A 24,940-nucleotide genomic window follows, 5' to 3' on the forward strand; every position below is an offset into this window, starting at 1 on the left:
GTCATGCCGGAAATTATTGAGATTCTGTTCTACATGCACTGTTTCTTACATGCCAGATTGTGCTAATTGTACATCATCCTAAAAAAAAAACCCCCAAACAAATAACCAAAAAAATAAAACAACCCAGAGGTCTTTCATCATTTCAGCATGTACACTTACATCCAGAAACAAATGTGCTCAGTTCCATCACCCTAATTTATATAAGGTATTTGTGCACATATTTTACATTTCTGTTAATATAAGAATATTGTCCATTAATAAATTAGGAATAGTACAGGGACTTTGGGTAGGGAAATAAAAGTGGATGGCATAAGTTAAAATATGCTGCCTGCTTTATGTAAAGCGATCTGAATTCATCTTTCTAAGTTTCGGCGGCAGGTGTCCGTCCATCCTGCCCCCTCCACCTCCTGCCAGCCGCTGCAGCTTTGGAGGTAAGTCTGCCACTGACTTACTCATGGGCTCTGTGCTGATCTTGGAGGCCTTACCGCCCTGCTTATCATCAGAGACACCAGGAACAGAGCTGATTCGCTGCAACTTCATGGGCAGGTCTCCAAAGCTGTAAGTCATCTCTGAGGTGGTGGAGCTCATCCTCAGCAGCTTCTTGGGCAGGCCGTCCCGCCCTGTAATCTTCTGGAGCTTGGTAGGCAGCTTGGTGGTGCTGTCATTGTCCTCCAGCGTCTCCAGGCAGTCCAGAGAGCTGTTCTTCTCCCCGCTGTTGCACAGGGACGGAGCCATGAGGGGCGAGGAGAGGAGCAGGGCCTCCTCCTGTTCCTTCACGCTGTAAGGAGGGGTGGGCACCTCGAATGTGGCATGAAACTGAGAGTAGTCCACCTTGAAGAAGCCTTCCTCCAGGGAGATGACCGGGAAGAAGCGGTGACCCCACAGAACCTCGTCCTCGGTGTACGACGTCCTCGCCTGGCAGGTCATACCTGTCAAGGAAACACAAGTAACTTTGAGATTCACAAATTATAAATCGGAATTATGGTTATGGTTATTGTTAGAGGCATTGTTGTGTTTCATAAAGAACTGATCGATATTGGAAGCTTTTACAAGAAACATAAAACTTCAACCAACAGTTTGTTAGCTTAGCGCAAATACCAGAAACTGGAAAACAGCTAGCCTGGTTTAATGTAAACTGCCCAGTACAAAAAACAACAGGTCAAGCCAATTTCTCCAATAATTATCCAACTATTCACTCGTTTAAATTGTTCATGTCCATATGTGACGGGTAGGTGTCACAAATTGCCAGCTATCTCCCTAGTCATAGTCCACCTGCCTCAGTACTACACTTAGTCTAACTCTTCGCTCATGTTCAGTTTCGCCGTTAGTTAGGCAGTTAGGACTAACGCTCTGCCAAGATGGCGACATCCGAAACCACTCACATTGAGCTTCAAAACTAGTCTTCAGGCAACCAGGGTTTATCCGTCAGTCAGTACGGCCTATGTCAGTTATATGTCACTGGTTTGTACAGTAGAGCCTAATACTGGTGATGAAATGTTTCACGATGACTATGAAACAACAGAGCCCAGATTTAATTATGTGCTTGGCGCCGCTCCATAAGAACCAATAATGCGCTATTCACCGGGATTCAATTTTTAGATGACAAGGCAAACAACACTGCAAACAAAACAGCCTCAGTGAATAAGCATTTACTGTATTGCACAGCCAGCTGCCTAAATAAAAAGCTTAATTGATTTTCACTTTCTAAACATTATGTTTATGAGCAATTTGCAGCCTAACTTGAAAAATAATTAAAAGGATAGCGGAGCTGCTTGATGTGCGTGTTGCGTAAGGATAAATAAATGTTTAAATGTCCACTTTATTTTGAGATTGCAACACACGAGAACTGCCTTATGTGAGTTTTTTTCTGTTTTTTTTTTTGCTACCTGACTGTTACTATAAAAGTAGGATGACCCATTCACACTACAGATAACAAATCGTAATAGTCTGTGCTTTTAATGGAGAGAAAGTACGAGGAAGAATACTTTAGGAGAAAATGATCTAGTGAAAAAATAGGCCTCCTCACGTCAACACTTATGCTACTTAACAGTTCAGTCCACGCCTTGAGCTTGGCTAGTAGCTACAAAAGATAGAGGATTAAGATAATAGAAATTGCTCTACAGGCACACACTGAGGTAATGGCTGCAGGGAAAGGCTTCAGGAGGTCTCTGGCTTACACTAACATTTCTTTCTTTCTTTCTCTGACACCGTCCGATTTCAAAACAAAACACGAGACAAATCTACGTGAAGTATCTGTTGCCTCACACTGTTAAACCAAAACCAGTGTGACAGTTTGGGTGCTAGATTCTGTCATTTGGAGACTGCAAATTAAAATAAAATAGCCTGTTTGTGTGTACTCAGATCCCTGCTTTGCAAACTCTACCCTGCAAATTATAGCAGGCTCATTTGGAATAAATGTTCCCTCACTGGGAAATTGAAATCCCCCTATTTAAAACTCCCGTTGGCGTCCTCAGAGAGAAATGAATGCAATTAGAAAAATCATAAATTAAAGAACATTAAACATTAGCTTTCATGCAAAGTTACTGGATGCTTATTAGCGATTACTCATCACCATTATTCAGCGCCGTGCTATCATAGCTGCCTGTGCATTATATCGTACTCCACCGCTAACAGTGAATCCCTGTCCATTTTGGCACAATTAGCATTCTGCTGAGAGAGCAATTTCTTCCAGAAAGTGAGAATAGAAAATCTATAATTAGGTTTACATCTAAAACAAAACACTAAATTGGTTATATAAGTAGAGGAACACCACTTTTTTTTGGACCGGCAGGGACAGTCGTGTTTAAACTTGTTGAAATCCATCAGGGAATGAGCGACTGCAGTAGGCTATTATCACATGCTTTAATTATCAGCTTAATATTGTTCTCGCAGCGACATTTGGGTCCAAACTAAGAGAAGCGCTCATTCACAGCGAGACACGGCTGCTTGATTGCGAGTATGTCATCACCGAAAAAACGAGAGGCATCTGTGATTCCGCCCGATTCCCAAGGTCATGAAATAATTCACTGATAACAGCTTTGTACACAATCACAGATGTGCAAGAGGCTGAACATCAAGTGCGTTTAGGGTATTCAAAGTATTACTTCTGCACTATTGCTTCAAAGTCCCAGAGCCTTCAGGCATGTGGCAGTGTGCTGCAATGAATAAAGTGGGCAAAGCTAATGAGAACTTTAGGGCCAAAGCGAATGAGAGTTAGGTGTGAATGGAAATCGTACTGCACAGCGAGCCCGTTAAAACTGCCTCCAGCCAAAACACAGACGCCGTCAACAGACGTACATACACTGATTCTGAGAGGATTGTGGCTTTCTATTCAGGTTTTACAGCAGCTGCTTAATCACCCCCAGATTTTGTCTGTGCCTACTTTATCTCAATGCTGCGATGCTAACTGGGCATTCGTACTGTACTTATAGGGCTAAAGCATCAATAACAACTTTACTGGTGCATTATGAAGAGAAAAAAAAAGACAAAAACCTGTGAAATGAAACTGTGCTGGAGGCAAAGAGTTGCTACAGTAATATACAAGACTCAAATAACTTCATCTTACATCTATTAATAAGGTGCCAGTGGCTCTACAAATGGTGTAGGAGTTACTGTAAGACCTCTGTCTCTCATGAACTCTGCAGGTTTTGGGGCTGAATCTCCCCTTCCTCCTCTCAAGCCACTGAGCCCTCAAAAAATAAATAAAAAATCTCTCTGATAATAATGGTTTAATCAGCTGCAGCATTCTTCAAAAACTAACATTGCCACCAGACTTAATAACGGTCATTAATACACATTGAATTTCCATACATTATTCAGGGATTGATGCCCGAGCCATTGCATAATTATAGACATGGTTGCATCACATATGTGCAGTTGTGTTGCTAAAGACCTGCTGTTCTGCAACGCCCACATTCATATGGCATGCGGCATAACAGACACAGCAGTGATAGTGAACTGTGCTCCTCGACTCCCAGCAAGGCCACGACACAGATCAATTCACTATGGAAATTTAAACGTTATGTTAGTTAGACAGACGACTCCAGATCGCCTAACAGAGCGCAGCTAAGCGGGCCTAAAATAGCCCCCGTATGAGAAAATAAAAGCTAATTTCTGTGTTTTCTACAGTTACGATGTGCCACTGCTAAAAATAGGAACCAGTCAAATGAGAACACCCATATCAGATTGTATGTCGTATCACTGGTAAAGCCTTATGTAACTCTAAAAGTACGCGCCTGCCCAGGACTCAGCGTTTCCATAGAAACAAAACTGTAGGAATGTGTGCATGCGACAGCCATAAACCTTTTTTACTGCCGAGTTTGGTCAGAAGTAACAGTGACAACACCAAAATAAGTCTCTCTTTAATATCCTGACAGAAAAAATAAACTGAACTGCTTAAAATGGATTTTTCACAGAGGGTAGGGGTCAGATCATCCATACGGCTCCACAGTCAGAACAGAATGGTTTCTCTGTCGCCGAGCTTTCACAACGCTAAAGCCTCACAGCTTTTTTTTTTTCTTTCTTTTCTGTGGAGAACCAGGCAAATCATATATTTTGGTGACGTCTCATCAGTGAGGCCCAGAGCTCATATTACAAATGTCATCTTTAATAAAGCACAGAGCAATTTTCTCTTCCGCTATCATCTGTCACTCTTAGAATATATTGCTCCATTTTACACTTGTGTGTGATTTTCATGGCACCCTGTACCGTGCGCTGTATCATACAAGCGTCATGAACGGAGCAAGAAAAAAGGCAAAGAAATGAGAATAAAGCTCTCCTGTCTGTTCTGGTCCACGTGCAGCTGGGAACAACATCACAGCAGCGAAACGAAACACCTCTGATGTACGTGTTTGCAGCAACTTAGAGGTGTTGGCAACAGTTAGCATATGTCAAAAAGCAAAACCAAAAGCTCACAGTTGTGTTATAAACAGGAAGCAACGTGTTACACAATGCACTGGGACCATTGTGGAGCTGCACTCAAGCACCAGGTAGCCCTGCACCTGCTTATATGGTATCTAATGCAATCTGGTATAGCTGCAGTTTACTCACCTTGGCGGGACACGTTCAAACTATCTGGCGTTTAACCCTTGAGTTAAAATGAGCGAGATTCTGGGTTTTCAAGTGCAACAAAGGTATTATAACAAGTATATTTTCATATTTAAATGTGTTTTTATTGCAGAAAAAGTGCTGGCGACAAACCTGTTAATCAACTGAGATGAAAAATAAAAATGATGATTAAAAAAAAGCCCATTTCAAAACCTAATACATTAAGAGTTGCTGCTAATTGCAAATTGAAATGTAGTATTTCAATTTAAATTGACATAATCAGCAATGTTTTCATGTGCAAAAAGGGTATAATTAAGTATATTTTCATGTTTAGATTTATTATAGCAAAATAACTACCTGCGATTAACCTGTTAATCAGCAAACACACACACACAAAAAAAATATGGCCTCACAACAGAGTCTTTAGCAGAAATGCTTGATTTCCTGCTTTTCATTTGTAGTCCGAGTAGTATTGACCAGCCAAGTTTGAGCGGGATTTGTTTGCATTCAGGTAGAATGTGCACATGGAGAAAAAGCTAACACGTCGCTTCTGTCATGCAAATACCTGCAACAAAGCCAAAGCAGTGGTTTTAACTTGTTAACAGAGTGCAGACTGTCTGAGATAGATAGAGATACAGCAACATTCTCAACTGCAAATAGTGAACAAGTGCAAGGAACAAGAAGTGTGGCTACAACAGAAGACCCTGAAAATTGGCCCTTGGGTTCCCAGGTTGAGTCTGCTAGTTGATTTAAAAGAAGCAATTTGAAAATACTGAAATATTGCGGTAGGAACTTTCACCTGCGTTCTCACATCTTTTGAAGCAAACAGGCCATAGACAAAATGACTGCCAGATTCACTGGTGACTTCATGATATTCTGTTGCAACCCTTGCCAGAATAACTGTAGTAATAGGAAATCAACACATGACTCATTCTTCAGGTCATGACAAGTAAAAAATATACAGTCAGGCCACAGTATTTCTTTTAAAGTAAAGAAAGAGGTTAGAAAAATCCAAGAGGGAGAGGCATTGTTGGAATCGGTTAAGAGGCAATTCCTCATTCGGGCCTATTAGGAGAGAAATTTGTAACTCTGTGGATCCATTACACTTCTAATTTCAGTAAATGGTTATCTGTTCCCCTCTGTGACTCAGAATAAGGCAATACCAGCACATTTTAAATCCTCTGTGGAGTGGTCCTTCTCCATAAAGTGCTGCACAAAAGGAGATTTTGTAACACCCGTTACAGAAGCTCCGTCTGAGAAATCAGCCTCGTTCTGATTGTTTTACCGACAGCACAAAAGGAGAAAAAAATGCATGGTTGTTTATTATGTATCAGCTTTCAACGCCTTATATATCTACTCATAGAAAATAAAATCTTTGCGCAGAGAATATTTGCAAATGACAACACTGTCACTTTCGCTGGCAGTCTTATCAACATACCAGGGTAAACAGAAGAAATATTATCCTCTACTATAAACTGACCTAAGTGGTGCAAGACGCGCCAAAGTTGGTTTGCTCAACTAAAACACAGCATTACAGGCAAATGTCTAACTCTGAGAACCTTTTATATTGACAACGTGTAAGGGGCTGCTTGTGGTGAATAAGACTCCTCATCCTTTCAATACATTTCAGTACCTTTCAGCTCATTGTTTCGGTTTTACAATGTTTTGGTCCACCGTTCTCATCTTTTGACACACAGTGTGCAGGAAAAAAACTGCCCTGGCTCAAACAGCCAGCCATCAGACAGACAAAGTTAGTGATTAGCAGGTGAACACAGTGGAACACTTAGCGGCTAAAAAGCTTTAAATGCAGCTAAAAGCAGAGTGAGTAGTAGAGTCAGATTTGCCAGGTGGCCCGAAACACGACTCTGAATGAATGCTAATGTGTCTAAGTGTCTGCTAGAGGTATAATATGCCAAATGTTGGCTAACACATTGGCTGTAACAACTTTATAAGGTGACGATCTGGATTTACAAACGCAAGTTAATACCACCTTATGCAACGCAGATTAACTAACTATTCTCCTGGCTTGTTTTCTGTCGCACCTTCATATTTTTTTCTGTCTCTTTACCCGACCAGACTCAAGTAGCTCAGGGTTTCTCCCCGTTAAAGGCCGCTGTCCCCTTTGTGTTTACTCTGAGGGTTCATTCTTTGGGTTCCAGAGACTATTTGTTATGTTATTGACACAGTATAAATGAAACTGAATAGAAGTGAAGGTGATGTACACAAAAACATAATTTTAATGTCCAGATGTCACATGATATAATTCCTCCTCTGATTAATAGTTTTAATTAATTAGTGTTTCTCATTTTACCTGAACATCTACACTCTGTTTCAAAGCTAACACCTGCACAATAATGAGTAAACTCTAACGGTAAAAGTAAGAAATCTATCCATTTTCTGACTGCACGGTTTTGCAGGTTGTTGTTTTTTGCATTTGCATTTGAAAATGTAAGCAATATTTCATTACATCTCCAGTACATTTTTCGTAAAGCTATGCAGGTTGTGGGTTGTGTGACGTTTTCAGGCCGGCCCGAAAGTATATCTTAATCCCGCAAAAGTACGAAATCCCGTCAGAAGTCTCCCCCCAGTTTCCTCGTGAGAGCGGGGCTCGCATGGTATGCAATATTCATGTGACAGCATGAATGGCATTAAAATAATCCTCTGCTGAACCCACAAATTCAAGACAGATATAAAAATGAATCTCATTAAAAGTACATTTCAGAGGGGAACGGACATGGAAATCAGAGAGTAAATGTTTTCTGCATCAGTGAGTGCAGATGTGTTACATGCTGAGATTTTAAGTCACCTGAGAAACAGCCGTGTTTGAAAATGAATTCTCCAGATATATTCCAGATATGGCTGAATGGAATAAAGTACAGTAATATATACTGAGCGCTGAGATGGACAGATTACAGGTGCTCTATCTGCACTGTACAGTGTATGAAATATTTTATAGATTTATTCCATTATGGACTGAGAAAGGCATGAACTTTGAGATTTAGACGCCCAAAAGCCATTTCAGCCCGAGACTCTAAATAAATGCAATTTCCTTGATAAGAGAGAGCTAGCTGCTTCTCTGGTCTCACAAAGTGAAGCGGAGTGACGGCAAAGATAAAATGGGTTCTTTGGTGGCGAGAATAGAAAAGTACTGTAAACTCAAGAGGAGGCAGCCTGCCAGTGTTTCTTGATAGTAGCTGAAAAAAAACAAAAAACATGTGGCATTCACAGACTGAAAGAGGCTTATCCAGGTTATAGAAGCTGCAGGATCATATCCGTTTGCTGCCTATCTCAGTGAAATTGTCAGCTGAAGATCTGCACTTGACACACTGAGGACAGAGTACAGTCTTAGGGGCAGACCAGGGAGCAGGGACCAATTTATTTCTGCTCTGTCAAATCACCTAGGCGAAGCCTCAATCTAGATTTTCAAATAAATAAATCAGAGCCATTGTATGATTAAACAACCCCCAGGCACCAAGCAAATGGCACTCAAAACTGACGCCCGTGCGAAAATGAAGGTTTATTCAAATGACTTCTCCGGATGAACTCTCGCAGTCGCCGAGAAAGGAAGGTGGGTGTCAGAGAGTTCTTCGCAACCTCATATTTGGTGACAAAATCACAAATAACCTCCTCATCCTTCCCTCTCTCGCTGTGGATCTGCCTCTCCTTTTCACTCAGTCACTCAAATGGTCACAAAAGCAGACACACACACACACACACACACTTATAAACTCTCTCACCAGCGCAGTCCTGTCAGCGAAGTCCCCTGACAGTCTATCGCGGCTGTGGAAACAGCCCAAGTGTTATGTATGAGAAAAATGCTAGCAAAAACAAGCATGAGGATCTGGACGTTGCATACGCGGAGCGCCATCACACACAACGCCGTCCAAGATTCGCCCCTCTATCCCGCGCACCCTGCCGGGCATCTGCTGCAGCCAAGGCCATCCACAAAAGGCCATTACACCGTATTATAGGGTACAAAAATTCAAGCATGACAACTGGTGCTGTATTTCATTTTTGCATTTCGGGAGCAGTGTTTCCATTTGTCTTCTTTTAGGATCTTTGTTACAACATGGCACACTGCTGTGCTACATTAGGTAATGGAAAACAGAGGAACCACAAAGTATGAGGATGATGGTGTCAAAGAGGGAAAAGCTCCGCTCACGGCTCTGAATAATATTGTCCTGAGTTGCACGGCTTGTCACAAGCGACTTGTAGTTGTTTTCAATGAAATTCTGCAAAGCACAGAACGAATTGTGCCATATATAATAAGCAACAATAAAAATAAGTCATTTGATACAGATACTGCTATTGTGGCCACAAGTCCTGATCATCTGTTTCTATGGTGACCACCATCAAGTGTAAAAGTGTAGAAAAATCCAGAAGCGTTCAGTGACCTGTTTTTCACAGTTTGACTTTTTAAAGACGGAAATAAGTCCCCTCCCTCCGTTAAATACTGTTTTAGCGTGTGATCCATTCGTGAAGGGGGCTTCCACTTGTTCGCAGCTCTGTGAGGATTCATTCCACCCATACAGCGGCTCGGGCTGAGCGGCGAGAACAAGAAGGAAAGCTGGTGGAGGGAAAAGGCAGGGGAAGTGCACTGCCGTGGGGGAGGGGAGAGCCTGGATGCCGAGGCAATTGCTTGAGTGTGGAGGCTGTTGGAAAGGGAAGGAAGGAAAGGGAATAGGACCGGGGCTGCCAAGCATCTCCACACAAGGTGGGGTGTCGGGCAGGCTGCAGGAACATATGGCTGTGGGCCATTAATGCAGCCAGGAGAGCACATATTAACAAGTGAAGGCAATGCTGAATGCTGTCATAAAGGGAAGCAATTGAAGCAAAATGCCAATCAATAGATTTCCTTTAGGCAAAATTACATTTATTGGCCATACAGGAAAAATATCCACACCAAGTGGGGCTATGAAAGATTTTTTCCTCTTTATATACTGAGTGCAGGGACGATCAGAAAGCCATATTATTTCCATAAAACAGACTGAACGAGTGAAGGCTGTAATCTCATATTGATCGCAGTTATTAAATCTTCTTAAGGAGTTATAGCTGAAAGGGAAGATGGATTTTTAAGCCTTAAGAGATACCGAGGTGGTATTGGAGCAGAGTAGCTCACTGCTAAGGAAGCATCCCTATTGTTTTTTTCAAGTTTGTCACTTGAGCAAGAGGGCGGATTATTCCGGTAAACTCAAGCCTGCCTTGAAGGACAAAAATAGAAAGAGACGTCCCAGGGGAGGGACTTGCTAGAAGACAAGGCTTACGAACAACATGTCCATGTGGCTCTGTGTTTAGGACTCAGGATTGATTCACTAGCACTTCAGGGACGGTCACAGCCTCGCCAATCAATGCTGCCAGCGACCAACACTGCAACTGAATCACACACCTTCTTCAGGGTGATAACCTCTTTAACAAGCGGAGAACAATATTATCTCTGCTAAGGCCAAGTAACACCTGCCCTCACTGTCCATCCTCTATTACGTCCAGAGTCAATGTTGAGATCTCCAGCTTCTGAAGTGTCCCCTCTCACGACAACATGGCAGGCACATCTTCTGAGACAAAGACAATTTGAGGACCTCGTCAGTTATTCTGAACTCTTTGCGGCGTGACGAGAAAGCTGACGCACTGCCGCTTTTGTCACACGACAAGTTCATCCCAGGTCTCCCGCCACACCTCCTTTACCAGTGATTTATTGCCATCCAGCAGGGACTTGACAAATCCCTAAAGACACAATTACCGTGCTCCCCCTTGGGAAGCCAGCACAGTTCATCTAAAAGGGATAATGAATCCAGGATGTCATAGCTGGTTCGCTGCAATGCCCATTAACGTGGAGTTCATCCCCAGCGCAATTACTGTATGTACAGTAGATTTAAGAGGTAAACCTCACAGAGGTGTTCCTAGAATTCCCGTGTTTGTTTATCTAAAATGAGTCATGTTAATTTCAGCATTACCTCATACAACATGCATTCAGGCTACTTTTGTGCAGGACTTAATCATTAGTTGTGCACTAGTTGCAGGTAAAATTGAGTTGAATAAAACACAAAGAACACCTATGTAATATGACACCATCCAATCAGTCATGCAAGAAATCTTTAGGAATCTTGAAGACTCAAGAGGAGTGCCGACTGGTTTCTATGGTGATTTGTGAAACAGTAGGCTTCACAAATGTAATATTAATTGCATGACTAGTGTAGCTTGGTGTAGCCAGACTCAGGTCTTATCAGAAAATCAAGTCAGAGGAAAAAGTACATCTGCACGCATTTGGAATCAGAACCGTGGAGATGACGCTGTTACTCTTCTGTCCATCACCGCATAAAGCCCGCCCAAATGACTTGATTGGCCCAGCAGGTATTTGCCAGGGTGTTATCAGTTCCCAAGGGCGAGACTCCAGACCAATTTTCTGCGATAAAAAGCCTAAAAAAGCAGGGACTTCAGGCTGGCTTCCAGGCTAAGACTATTGTGCAGATTGCATTAAATTTCTTCACACTACTAAGTTGGTTCCTGGCATACATGTGTACCACAGACTGCAAAAAATATTAGATCAGAAAGCCTCTGAAATTGTTTCAAATGCACGAATGCTAGAAATACAATCATATCCCCCCAAATTAAAGGATTATCTTATCTCTTATCTCTCTCTTATCTTATATTTAGGAATTTCAGAGTCTTTGCTGTTGCATGTTTCAGTATAACAATATAAACTCTATTAAAAGTAAGCACCAAATCAAAGTACTGAAGTATTACTTAAATACTTCAAACTCAGGAAGATCCTCAAACTCACTGAAACGAAGAAATGTCCAAGTGTTGTTCACATGCTCCAAAAAAAAAATAAAAAAAGAGACTCAGCATTCAGACGAAGGATTACGGTCTAAACAACAATGGAAGGTGAGGATAAACACGGATAATTGATGCGCCATACATACGTCATACGCATGCTTCGGCAGTGTTTGTGCAATCACTGACTACCAGACAAAAGGTCTGCAATGTGGCTCTGAGGTAAAAAGTAGCAGGAACCATAAATAATCCAGCCCTACTACCTCAGATTCATGTGTTACCTCAGTAAAAGTACTAGTTTATATTCTACCATAAAAAAGATACCATACATTTAAATGTTTCATTACATTGTTGTATCTGGATTTTACTCAGACTTCATGTGTGGCTGCATCTTTCCACGAAACAGCAAACATTATCCATATTTCTCATGGTCAAATGTTCAAGGCTAGTAGCTGGGAAACGTATAACCCATGTTAAATAAACCTTCAACTCGAAATAGGTTTTAACAAGAGAGCCGTATCCAGCATGTGGCTTATAGTCTCAGCAGCACAGGTGAAACTCAGCAGGGTCAGACGCTTCTTTCCTGAGCTCTCAACCTGAGCACATTAGATTTAATTGGAAACTCCTGCTCTCACCTGAGCAGCGGCTTTAACTTCCCCACTTTAGCCCTTTGACCCGCAGGGCTGAGGCAGGGAGCACAACACAGAGGAGAGGGGACACGCTTCTGAATGTAATGACTCGGAATGAATTACGATCAGTTTTCTCCACTCCTTCACGGCAGCTGGCTCATATCCGGGCCTCATTTACGCCAGTGTGTACCGAAGCTCTGAGAGTCCCGACACCAGGCGACCCCGGACCTCTGGGTCCGTCGCCTCTTGCTCAGATGAATGAAACGTTCGGGGCCGTGGTGGTGCAGCAGAAAATGCTCAATTTTCATTTCAATTACTGCTCCCAATGATAAAACCCAGATTGAGCCTTGACATTGGCTTCTCTGTTAATCAGTGGCAATAAATGTTTCCAATTAATTATGATGGCTGGCTTTAATACTAGACAGAGTCTGCATCAGAGCAATTATTGCTCATAATTTCATCTTCTAAGTATTCACTATATATGTATTTGTTGCACAACAACTTAATTAAGGCTATGATGATGGTTTCATATAACAAAATTATTTTTCCACTACACAGATTCATTTCTTTTTCACCTAAACTGCGTTGCAGGTCTCTTTTACAACAGATTAACATATTCTAAAAGAAGATCCGTGTATGGATCATAATCATATTTTCAGCATCTCCTCCAAAAGCTGCAACACAATTCAAAAACACGAGCTTCGTTTGAAAGACAGACGGCGTAACCGCAAATACTGAGCAAACAGGTAGGCAGTTCATTATTCAGAGCTGTTCTCTCCAGTAACACACAACAACACATGAATAAACATTACTAGCTGATCCAGTCTACATGCAACCACTCCTGCCACCTACACTCGTTTTAAAATGAGCAGATACTGTAGCTGGGATATTCTATTTTTTCTTTTCTTTTCTATAACGGTAATTCACAAGAAAGCCCTGCAGCATTACAAAAAAAACACAGGAGGCTGACAGAAATCTGTGAAAACAATCAAAATCAACTCTCAGCTTAATCGAAGACAGCGGTTTTGATGTTTTACCCATAATTTGCCTCGCAACCAAATCGTGATGAAATGCGTTGCAGTGCTTCATGAACACATTCAGTGAAAAGAAAAAAAAAAAACATTTACAAACACGGAGATTATTACTTAGTTCGGTAAGCAGGACGTGTTTGTGTGCGGCGCAAATGTGCTGCGTCACCAGAAAAGAGAAATGAAGTCTGAGGGAGAAACTCACTGAGCAAACACACATAAGCATCTAAATGAAGGTGTTTATCATGAAGTAAACTTTGTGCCTATGAATCCTAAAAAAGCCTGGCAATCGCGCTTTAAAAAAAAACTAAAAAAAACAAAAAAAAAAACTAAATATGACTTATTTGCAGCATTTTATGCAATTCCCGGCAAGCGTAATGATCACACACATTTGCATGAAAGTCACATCCCGCTGAAAAGATAAAGGGTTTATGCTGATGATACACTTTATGCTCATGAATCATTTCTTTTCATAGCCGATGAGGGAATTTAAAAACACTTTTCAGAGCATGCAAGGAGTTTAACACCGTGTTTTGCCTCCATGCTAGGCCTAAAACACTATACATAATTTCAGGGACGGAGTAATACGCCAAAAGACGTCTTTCTGTTCTGTAATGAAAATAACTTCCCTGTGAAATACATCATCAACTTGTTCATCTTCGTTAGTTATTATGTCTCTAATCCGAGAACTGCATGGTCTTAAATTACATTCATGCACATTAGCTCTGCAGAAAACAGCATCCACACAGGAGCGTTGTGTAAATCATAAAATGAATTTAGTTGCAATGCGCTGATTAGTTTCGTGGCTGGAGGAACGTAAACGTCTGTTACCGGCAGCTACAGTTTATTTTGGGCTCTCAAGAATCAGCTTCACTAATGAACAGATTGCCTCTGGCTTGTTATTTAAGCCTTTATAGTGCCGAACAGCATTACTGGTGTTAATGGGACTCTTATCTAAACTTCTGATGTATTTTAAGGCTGCGTGTAGTAGTTATGAATCAGCTGGGGAGTCAAAGCCAGGTCACCATCCGCTCTGCAGTGGAAGTAACGTTATTAACTACATGATTATATCACAGTTTATTTTTCTATTACATTTCACACATGCATGATCAGGTTAATGTGTTCTCATATGTTTTCATTTGTTTTTATGTGGCGCTGCACAAGAGCAGGCTTTTCAGAATGTCATACCAAGAAAGGCGCTGCATTCGTTCCACAACAGAATTCCTTCCATATGGGCGAGCTGAATCAGTCGTGGGCTCAGGCTACAGGAGTTTGTAAATCTGCACAAAATCTAAAATCACGTTGCATCACACACTTAAAGAGAAACATCACACATGCTCTTCTCTGTAACCTCAAACGTGTACCACGCTACAGGATTTGAAAATAATAGCGCAACACACTCTATTAATTAGATTATCGTGCCATATCAGGGAATGCACCACTCCACCTGATAACACGGGCTATGGATGTAAACAAAAGGGAAACTGTGGCGCAACAGCTTGCTGTGAATCTACTGATCCACACTCCAGTCTGGTAGGTGGGTGTAATTCACCTGAAAGCTCCTTTGCCAACGACCAAAAAAAGAAGAAGAAGAATTTGCTGTATCTTCATGATGCTTTGCACTGACAAAAAACAAAGCAGCGAGCTAAAGGAGCGCAGATGAGGAAATGTTTGGGGAGAGATGGTTAGCATGAGGTGTCTACTGTTCAGAGCATAGACTGTATAAAGATGGACGGTGGAACTGCTCCTCTAAAGTGAAGCCAAAGCAAGTAGAGCTCCCCCTGGTGACTGGCTGCAGTATAGGTCATAAGCTCCACCCCCTCCATGTTATTGGATGGGACTTGGGCCAAACTAAAACGCTAAAATACACATCAAGTAATTTTTTCAACGATGGTTTCTGTTAATTTTCGTTTTAGTTAATTATTTGACATTATAGAAGCAGAATGTGACATCATGATCACTACAAGTTGCCATGCCTTTCGCTCCGTGTAGCAGGCCTGTAGGCCCATAAGAGTTAGAAAAAGTAAATAAGTAAATAAGTGCAGTGTATAATCCAACAATTCTTTGTAACTGGTGGAGTTTAGAGCAGAACGCACTATTAATTGAACGAAAACACGAGTGAGTCTGGCGGAAGTGTGGGCGGGTCATGGATATCATGGCTCCGCATGGCTCCAATCTCGGACCGTACAGGGCAGACTCTGGCTTCAAAGTCACAAGATAGTGCCGCCAGTACCCCCGGGAAAATAGCGTCAGTTTGACCAGTGCAAGGAAGTGGGGACACATTGTCCATATTTATACAGTCTATGATTCAGAGAGGACTGAAGGTGAGATCCTAACAATCAGTTTTAATATATGTCTACAGCAGTATGCTAGCTAACGTTAGCCTTGAGGAGAAGAATGGTTACTGTTGCTTTACAACACCGTCAGCTTCTCCATGTCCACGTAGTCTCGTTTCTGTAATTGGCTGTTGCGAAAGAACCGACACAATCATCCTGATTTTAAATATAAAACGGGTTTGAGATTAAGTGGGCAGCCCTGACAGGTCTGTGAGCAGCTCTGGAGGTTTAAAGTAGTACATAACTAGATCATCTGTGCCGAACCTAGGTACCGAGCAGAGTTCGTACTGAGTTTCACGACGAGTGAATTCAGAAATGAGTCAGCTTGAAACGCCCGTGATCTCGGGCAAGCTTGTCCGTGACACTTGATGGAACATCTTGAATGAAATTAGTTTCTCTTGTACTTCTCCAACTATGATTCAAAATGGCTGAGGCGACTACACTGGAAGCCACAGAACTGTACGGATCAATCAGAACAGGGCTGATCGTGAAACAAAAGTAAAACAACCTGTCTGGGTGAACTTAGAGGCAGCATTACTAACTGATTACTACTTTAATAAAGACCAACTTTTTTCACCTAAGAATGACGTTAACATACAGGTAATTTGTTTGTCCAATTGAGGTAAATGTCATTTTTGAAGGGGAACGTGTACTGGCCCTGGTAAACTGACAATGTTACATTTTGCATAAATATTCATTGCAAATTTTTTCCATATATGTAAACATCAAATGAACGCTGGTGACTTTTATTCACTCGAAAAAGGTTTCTGTTCTGTTTCTACTTCTCTAGAAAGAGTACCTTCAGGACACTTTGAAAGTTTTCTGTATAAAACCAAGACCATGATCTTCCCCTAACCTCAGTCAAGAACTGGGAGCACCTAGCCATATACCTAAAGAAGTATTACCAGGCTACAGCTACGACCACAGACCGATTAATCACTGTGCAAATAAACTTTTAGCAGATTTTTTTTTATAAACGTGACAAAATCTGAGTATGTTTCTCATTATGTTTCCTAAGAATCATTCTTACTGTTCAAATTATGAACGGTATAGTGGAGCCGAAACAATTAGTCAATTTATCCATTAGTGAAAAGGAGAAAATGAATCTATGACTGCTTTGATAGTTGATGAATCCCATTAGTCATTGTTTGAGAGGAAATGACAAACGTTCCCAAGTTCCTCCAGTTCCAGTGTGATGAGTTGCTGCTGTTTGTCTCTCACAGCGACAAAACTGCAAATCTACCGTTGGTCAGACAAAACAAGCAATACGAAGGCGTCTTCTTAGGGGCTCTCATGGGCTTTTGTATCACGTTGCATAGTGAACTATTAATCAAGAATATAAGTGGCACATTAATCAACAATGAAGATAATGGGTTCTTGCAGTCCTACTGTGTGAGAATACATTCCAGGAGAAGAGACTGCTCTGAGATGAATGCTAGACGCATACCTTCATAGTGATTCAAAGGAGTAACAGTGGGACACTAGAAGAGTTATCACTTTGTCCAGCAGACTCCTGCATATTAGAAATGTGAAATGTGTTACTGCACTGCAGAGTCTGAGTTTAAATGGAAGTTTAAATGGTTTAAATGGCCTTCAAATGGAACTCAGGAGCCTGTATTTACAATATGGGAAGCTGTTTGCACAAAATGCTTGGCGTTGAAGCGGTCAGCCGTAAGTCATAGGAAGACTACAGCCTTCTAGAAGCCGCAGAGGCCAACGGTTTATCAAGTTAATGGGCAGGGGACTTAATGTAGGAAATGTAAAGGCATAATTAAAGGATGAGGCCGTTGGGAATATCAACATTTTCCTCACACATAATAATTTACTATCCAGCCATGCGGAGCTTCTCCACTGGCTGATGGGGCGAGAGCCAAAGGGAGAAAGAACAGGATTCTTTCTACGACATTCATCTACAGTGATGGGCAAGCTGTCAGTGACTATCACTGTTGTTGACTCTCCTTGTGGCTCTGAATACATTCGAATTAGTGCCTAGCCATGTTGCATGGAGCGCTTCTGGTTGGTTCTTTGGGCTATTTCAATACGGCAACTTCATTACGACGGCGTTGCTCTTATAGACTCTTATATTAAGGCAGTTCTGCAATTTTTTTAGGCCGACTGAGCCTTTCTGTGTGGAGTTTGCATGTTCTCCCTGTGTTTGCGTGGGTTCCCTCCAGGTACTCCGGCTTCCTCCTACCATCCAAAGACATGCTCGTTAGGTTCACTGATGATTCTAAATTGGCCGTAGGTGTGAATGCGAGTGTGAATGGTTGTCTGTCTCTCTGTGTTAGCCCTGCGATGGACTGGTGACCTATCCAGGGTGTACCCCGCCTCTCGCCCGATGACAGCTGGGATAGGCTCCAGCAGACCCCCGCGACCATTCACAGGACAAGCGGTTACAGAAGATGAATGAATGAATGAATGTTGCTTTTTTAAACTGCAGATGCTGCATTACAATCTCAATAGGATCCATAAGGGCTTGCAATGATGTGCTTTCATCATATGTTACCTGGTTTTTCCACCCTGACACCGAGGCAGCTAGCTAGCGATCAAGACCTTCCGGTGAAATGACTGCGCCGGCCATGCTTTCCATGAGGAAGTGACTACTCGGCAACCTGTCCGATTTCACTGAAAAGCTAATGGATAGTTTTGCTGGTTTAAATAAGAAGAGCTAAATTTCCAAATAACCGAATAACTGAGTAATGTTATTTAAATGGCGATTTATTCATTCATTCATTCGTCTTCTATAACCGCTTGTCCTGTGAAGGGTCGAGAGCGGTACACCCTGGACAAGTCGCCAGTCTATCGCAGGGCTAACACAGAGAGACAGACAACCATTCACATTCACATGCACACCTACAGCCAATTTAGAATCAGTGAATTATTTATTTTCAAAAAAAGCTGAAAAACTGATAAATGGTGCCCACCTAGCGGTCATTGCTACCTGAGTATGTCATTTACCCTTAGCCAACCTACCAACATCGTCCAACACTGCAACCATTTCCCTAGCTGATACATTTAGCAGGAACCACCATCGCCTCCACTTCTGCTTTTAATGAAAACATCCTCAAACATGTCAAAACTTGCGCACTCCGAAATAATTTCTACTTACGAGGTTTTGAATACCACAAGAAGGGACTGTTCATTTGGACATCTTGCATGAACATGGTAAACACAATGCTTCCCATATGCAGGCAGCATTAATAAGATTATTTTCAAATATGGGCCACGCTGCAGATTTCTTCTTTATTATAAACCCTAGCTGTGTGAAATCTCCTTTCTTTGTCCAAACACCTGTCAGGCCAGCAGCAGTGCTCAAATAATGCGGAAGAAACTCGGCTCGATGTGAATGTGCCGTCATTCACGTCAGCAAGTAGCGCACACACACAGAACCTGACACGTTTGCCATGTAGGCCGGTGACGATGTTAAACTTCTTGCTGTGGTGTGTGTGTTGCTTGTATTGATTGCCACTGCGTCAAATATTATTTCTGTTAGCGGTGTTAAGTCATCCAAAACCTGTTACTATCACACGCCTGTCATTTGTGCTTTTTATCCCCAGCTGCTCGCCTGTTTTTCTGACAGCGCGTACAGTGCATTTACCACAACGTGATGCAAAGCCAATTTATCCTCAGGAGCGCAACACCTTCCCGCAGATGTGCTAGGAAATGAGGCGGATACCACGAAGCTGCAACTGGCATTACTCAAAAGGAAAATACGAGGCTACCAGACATCTTGTATGTCTCATTTGAGAGGTGTATCACATCGAGGTGGTGATCAAAAACTCCTATTCAAAAGGAATGCGGACCAGCTCATACCTTTTACACAGTGTGGAGGTTGTCAGAGGTTACAGCTAAATGGAACCACTCTGAGCTCCTTCCCGCTCCTCTTTTCTTCGAAATTCAGCCCTAAATATTTTTGGTGTGGTCTCGGGGAACAGAAGGTTACTACGTTAAAAAAAAAAAAGAAAAAAAGAAAAAGGGGTACACTGGTGTGTCTGTTAAACATACGAGTGATGGTGAAGGTTTTATCTGTAGTAGTATTTCAACTTGTGTTCCAGACAGTGCTTTTCTTCACACATGACAAAAAAAATAAAAATCTGGGGAGTTGGGCAGATTCCTCACTAGTAAACACTGAGCCTCATAAATATTTCATCTTATTCTTTCTCTGCTGTATCACCTGTTCTGGCAAGCGCTTTGTGGTACAGTAACGCCTCCATGTGCGCTTCTTATTCCAGCAGAGATTCTCCTTAACACCAGGCCACGGTGTCTGTAATTCTCTTGTCATGTTCGGCATCACACGGCAGATTTACTTAAACCGCGTTGCGACTGCTATACCATAGGAAAGAGGAAAGAAAAAAAACAAAACAAAAAAAACACAAACCCTAAGTTTAGGTGCAGTGCTGCAATCCTGAATACTCAAGGAGAGGTTGCCATGGAAACAGAGTTACATTGGCCAGAAATGAAAGCGTCTAAGGATTTCGACTTTCACTGTACATCAATTTTTAACTATAGATTGTTTCTACATCAGCCTTCCCACCAACTTCACATGACCACGACCGCTGCGCCATGCAGACGTTTCTGTGAAGCGCTGCCGTTGAGTGTAGCAGCGGAGCCGAGGCATGATATGATCACACATGCCTCTGTGGAACTGTAACGCCTAAAAATATCTCCTAATATAAGGCTGATTATTCAACCACATCGCTGCACGAGTTGTTTTTACACTTTAACAACAAAGCAACTTGCGCATCGCACCAGGCGAGTTTGGGTTCATCAGCTGAGCGTACAATTCCTCTAACAAACAAACATGTCAGATTTGGATGTATTTATAGTTAGATGGGCACATTTTGATGGACATGTCTAACACTGCGCCGAGACTGCACAGATAGTCTAGCGTATTAACATCGGTTTATAAAGTACTCTATCTTCTTGAATATGTCACGTCTCATCAAAATGAGATTAAAGCTGCATGCCCTGGGCCGCAGGGTTATACGTCGGATGAATCTCATCGGCGATTAAACTTTAAAAAAAAAAAACTGCAATAAATGAATATAATAATTATCCATCAGGAACTGAACGTCTTCGCTAATTACCGTCTGCAGCCTGTAAGCTGCCCTGTCACATCTCCATATGCTGTTTTCTCTGAACCGGCCTATTACTACTGCTCCTCCGTTCGCTCTGTAACACCATAGGAGCTCTCCCCGCACCACCACTGCTATATCAAACTGTGTCGAATAAACGGTTGAATTTAAAATGACCACGGCGGAGAGTTTTACTCGGGGCATTGCTCATCTCGTGGAAATGGAATTCCCCTAATTCCAGAGGGACCTTAGAAAGCAAATTATTATGCCCTCTGAGAACAGCAGCCGTGAGGTTTGTGCTGTTCAGGCACAAAGACGGAGCGATGGAATTTGTTTCGGATGAGAAAAAGCAGTGACCCGTAAAGCTGAAGTTTTAACACTCATAAAGTCCCTTGGAGCTCTGCCTGCCTCCCCCAAACATAGAGGGCGCCTAAGACAAAAGATTCCCCTCACTTAATGGCTGCAATGCAAAATGAATCATCTGGGATTTATAAATGCTAACAGCTTCTATTATTGGCTTCTCTGTGGGTTTGACACAGAAATACAAATCAATAAAATGCAATCATGAGGTCAATGTTGAGTCCATTTGGATGTCAGCTATTAACACCTCTTAAGGAGGCCGTTATTATTAATATGATTTGTTTGCAGAAATATATCATACGACCTGAGTTCCACCATACAGACAATGCAACACGCTAATCTACTGTACATGTAGCCTGGAGCCACAACATGTGGCAAAACAGGCTCTCATTTTAACCGTTTTTTGTTGTCACTCACCCGTGGTCTCCACTATTCCTTCAAGTATCACCACAATTTCGAACTGCTCTGTTTGCATGGACCTCTGGGAGAGGTCGTAGAAGGGGCTTTTGGTGTCAATCACGTGGCAGATAGTGAGCGGTGAGACGAGAAAGAGCTGGTCCGCCCCAGTGCTGAAACCCACGTCCAACTCCAACTGATCCAGCGGAAGAAACTCGCCTTCGGGCGTCTGGCGAGACTAAGGAGGCGCACAGAAAGAAGCCGGGATGTTAGTATAGGGGGGAGGACGAGGAGGGGGTAGGAGAGGGCAGATTTATCTTATCAAGAGCTTTTGTGAAAGCTTTTCACATTCTATATGCAATCAGAGCCAGTCATCAGGCGATTGGAAAAATGACTGTAATTTCCTTAAATTAAGTCTGAAGAGGCATCTATACAGCAAGAACATCCATCTCAGCATGGATCTGATGTGCGATGGAGTCTTAAAGCGTATTTTTTGAAAAAGCTGAATCAAAACAGCTGGTTTCTTGATGCTGGTGTGGCCATCTGCCTTATACTCACCTGCTGAGTCAGAACATGGAAACGTGACACAAGAAGGAGCAGTTATAATAATTCACCAAGAATGGTGTGGTTACAGTGTCGCTTACACCTACTTTACACTTAATGGGAGGCCACAGAGCTTTACTAGATCTGTGAAGCCGGAATGTGGGCAGCAAGGGACTCCACAGATGAGGCTCGCGCAATAAGGGACATCAGCACATGTGCACCAAACAGTGACACACTGCACTTTTAAAGAAGTTTAATGAGGTGAGATTGGAAAACTCAAGGTGGCAACAGAGATATTCTCTTAATGCAAAGTCTTGGCAAACTTGGTGGATTACCAGTTAAGCATGATATGCCATTTGTGCCAAAAATACTTCTTATGTTCTTCCTTGAGGCATAGCCCAGCAGCAGTGGTATAATTTGCAATTGTTTCAGTTTAATAAAACATGAAATAAGAATGAAGCTTTATCTGCCAAATGCCTCACGGCGTTATGAGGAGTTAGGAGTAGGCTTAAATGTCAGTGTGTAGGCCTTTCTGTGTCAGTTAACTAAAAATAAAGATGACCTGCACCGTGGTAAGCAGTGGGGATAGAGGCCAAATGTAAGATGCGTACCGACTAAAAGGGGCATCACTTACTTTCAGCAATTTGCAGCGGATCTGTGCAGAGACCATATGGCTGTTACGCAGGTTGCCGACCCTGAACATGAGAGTTAGTTTCCCATCTCGCATAGAAATCACAGCGTGTTCACTGAACATCAGAGTCTCGGCCCTCTTCTTGGGCTGAGACATCTTGATGAACATGCAGCCGATCAGAAATGCATCGACGATCGATCCGAGGATCGACTGGAACAGAAAGAGAATGATGCCCTCGGGGCATTTGTCTGTAATGTATCTGTAGCCATATCCTATCGTGGCCTCGGTCTCTATGAAGAAGAGGAAGGCCGAGGGAAAGTTGTAGACATTGGCCACACATGGAGTGTACTTATCGTTGTGGGCTTTGTTGAGGTCTCCTCTGATGTACGCGATTAACCACCACATCGAGGCCATGAAGAGCCAAGCCACTGTGTAGGTGAGGATGAAAATAAATAGATTCCAGCGCCATTTCAAATCTACCAGTGTTGTGAATAAGTCTGAGAGGTATCTGCTGGTTTCACCGCCCAGGTTCCCATGCTGGACGTTACATCGCCCGTTCTTGTCCACGAACCGCTGCCTCTTCCTCTTTTTCTCTGGAGGAGGCTGATTGAATCCAGACCCGCTAGATGAGGTGGTCACTACCTGGTAATCGTCCCCAAATTTCTTTCGAAGTGCAGACATACTACGATGACAGCAGCGAAAGAAATAACAAAGGATTCAGTGTTTGTCTGTTTGAAAAATAATAATATTAATTTAAAAAAAAAAAAGTCTGGCTTGTAGTTTCTGCAGTCGTTAGTGCCCGTGCGCAATATCTCCGGTTTGGAAAGAAGACGATAAAAGTGTGATGTCTTCGCCCCAGTTAGTCTTGCACTGTCCTCTTTCGCCACACGCTGCTGTTGCTACACTCTACAGCCATGAAATATCAATAATGCACGAGTAGGTTACAAACACAGACGAGAGAAGCCATATGAAAGAAAAGAAAAATGTATATAAGCGACGCACAGGATAAGGTATCCAAACGCGCCCAGTCGCAGTCCAGGCTTTACAGGTTTATCAGTTGCTGCGTCGCGGATTACTCATCGCCCGTGAAGGTTGGGGCTGTATCGACCTGTTCAGAACTGTACTCACAGAGCAAGTTTTCATGGGAAAGTTGAAAATCCTTCAGCGGTCTACAAAATACCGAAATCTCTGCGTAATTATTCGCTGGGAACGGTTTCCAGGATGGTACCTCTCTGCGCGCACTTGCGGCTGCGTTGGAGACGGTTCGGCTTCCAGTCCTTCCTCTGTGATCTGTACACATAGGAGAAAAATTGCATCCAAGCATACGACTGTGAAAAATGACGAGCTGGAGGAAGAAAATCACCGTCCCACTGTCGTCATTTTCGGCTGCGCGCATCGACGCCGTTTGCCAGGCTCTCTTCGCGCACCTTCTCCTCTCTCCGTTAGAGAAATGTCGTCTGGATTCTCATAGTTCAGCGGCGGGGATCCACCAGATGCTCTCTTTGGCTTTTGGCTGCTTGGGTCCTTCTTTCCCGTCGATTTCCCTGCTCGGCTCCTGCGCACTTCCACGTTTCCAGTGATGCACTCACTGTTGCCTGGTGGTACTACAAAAGCAGACAATTTGGAGGAGGAGGGAAGAGGGTCCGCCTGATTTGACGTTTTTTTTTTCTCGCTCTCTCTCTCTCTCTCTCTCTCTCCTTTCAAGTAATCGAATATGTGGAGCTGCAGCCAAGATGTCACGATGGCATTCAAATAATTACACCAAGAGCCACATATCAGGCTCTAACAATGAGTGAACAGGCCTCTGGGTCTGTGTTATAATGCCCAAATAGTTCAAATGAACAATTCTAGCAACGATAAAAATAGTAAAAGCAACATTTTCCGCCTTCATCCATGTGTTCCAAAGGGAATGCCATGACGCACGCTTGGTTTCATAATGCTGAACAAGTGTATTGTTCTCCTAATTTCCCCTCTCCAATATATCTACAGTTAAAGCTAATATCTTCCCATTTGCAGTGTGCATTCACAAAAGCACCAGGCTTACTGGTTATACTTCTGGGTCACCTGTGCTAACTGCCACCGATGACCCCCCCCCCCCGCCCCCTTCCATCCCATGGGTGAGTGC

The 24,940-nt window shown here is 42.6% G+C and overlaps 1 protein-coding gene across 1 annotated transcript; it reads right to left on the reverse strand.

The window, feature by feature from the left end:
* Positions 1 to 277: 277 nt before the first annotated feature.
* Positions 278 to 23,532, reverse strand: kcnj3a (potassium inwardly rectifying channel subfamily J member 3a). Its single transcript, XM_084544343.1, has 3 exons — positions 22,819 to 23,532; positions 21,663 to 21,879; positions 278 to 929 (listed from the first exon to the last, which is right to left on the reverse strand). The coding sequence occupies exons 1-3, from the start codon at positions 23,494 to 23,496 to the stop codon at positions 334 to 336; spliced, it is 1,491 nt and encodes a 496-aa protein (XP_084400469.1). The 5' UTR covers positions 23,497 to 23,532; the 3' UTR covers positions 278 to 333.
* Between the last annotated feature and the right edge of the window lie 1,408 nt (positions 23,533 to 24,940).

This window comes from Chelon labrosus, assembly GCF_963514085.1.
Source record: "Chelon labrosus genome assembly, chromosome: 5".
Taxonomy (NCBI): Eukaryota; Metazoa; Chordata; class Actinopteri; order Mugiliformes; family Mugilidae; genus Chelon; species Chelon labrosus.

Bases quoted from the DNA above. Each gene is read 5' to 3' on its own strand.
- kcnj3a (XM_084544343.1), bottom strand. From the start codon at position 23,496: ATGTCTGCACTTCGAAAGAAATTTGGGGACGATTACCAGGTAGTGACC. The intron at 21,880-22,818 runs GTAAGTGATGCC...GCGCCTCCTTAG, and splicing joins TCCGCTGCAAATTGCTGAAA to TCTCGCCAGACGCCCGAAGG. The intron at 930-21,662 runs GTGAGTGACAAC...TTTCCTTGACAG, and splicing joins AGGAATAGTGGAGACCACGG to GTATGACCTGCCAGGCGAGG.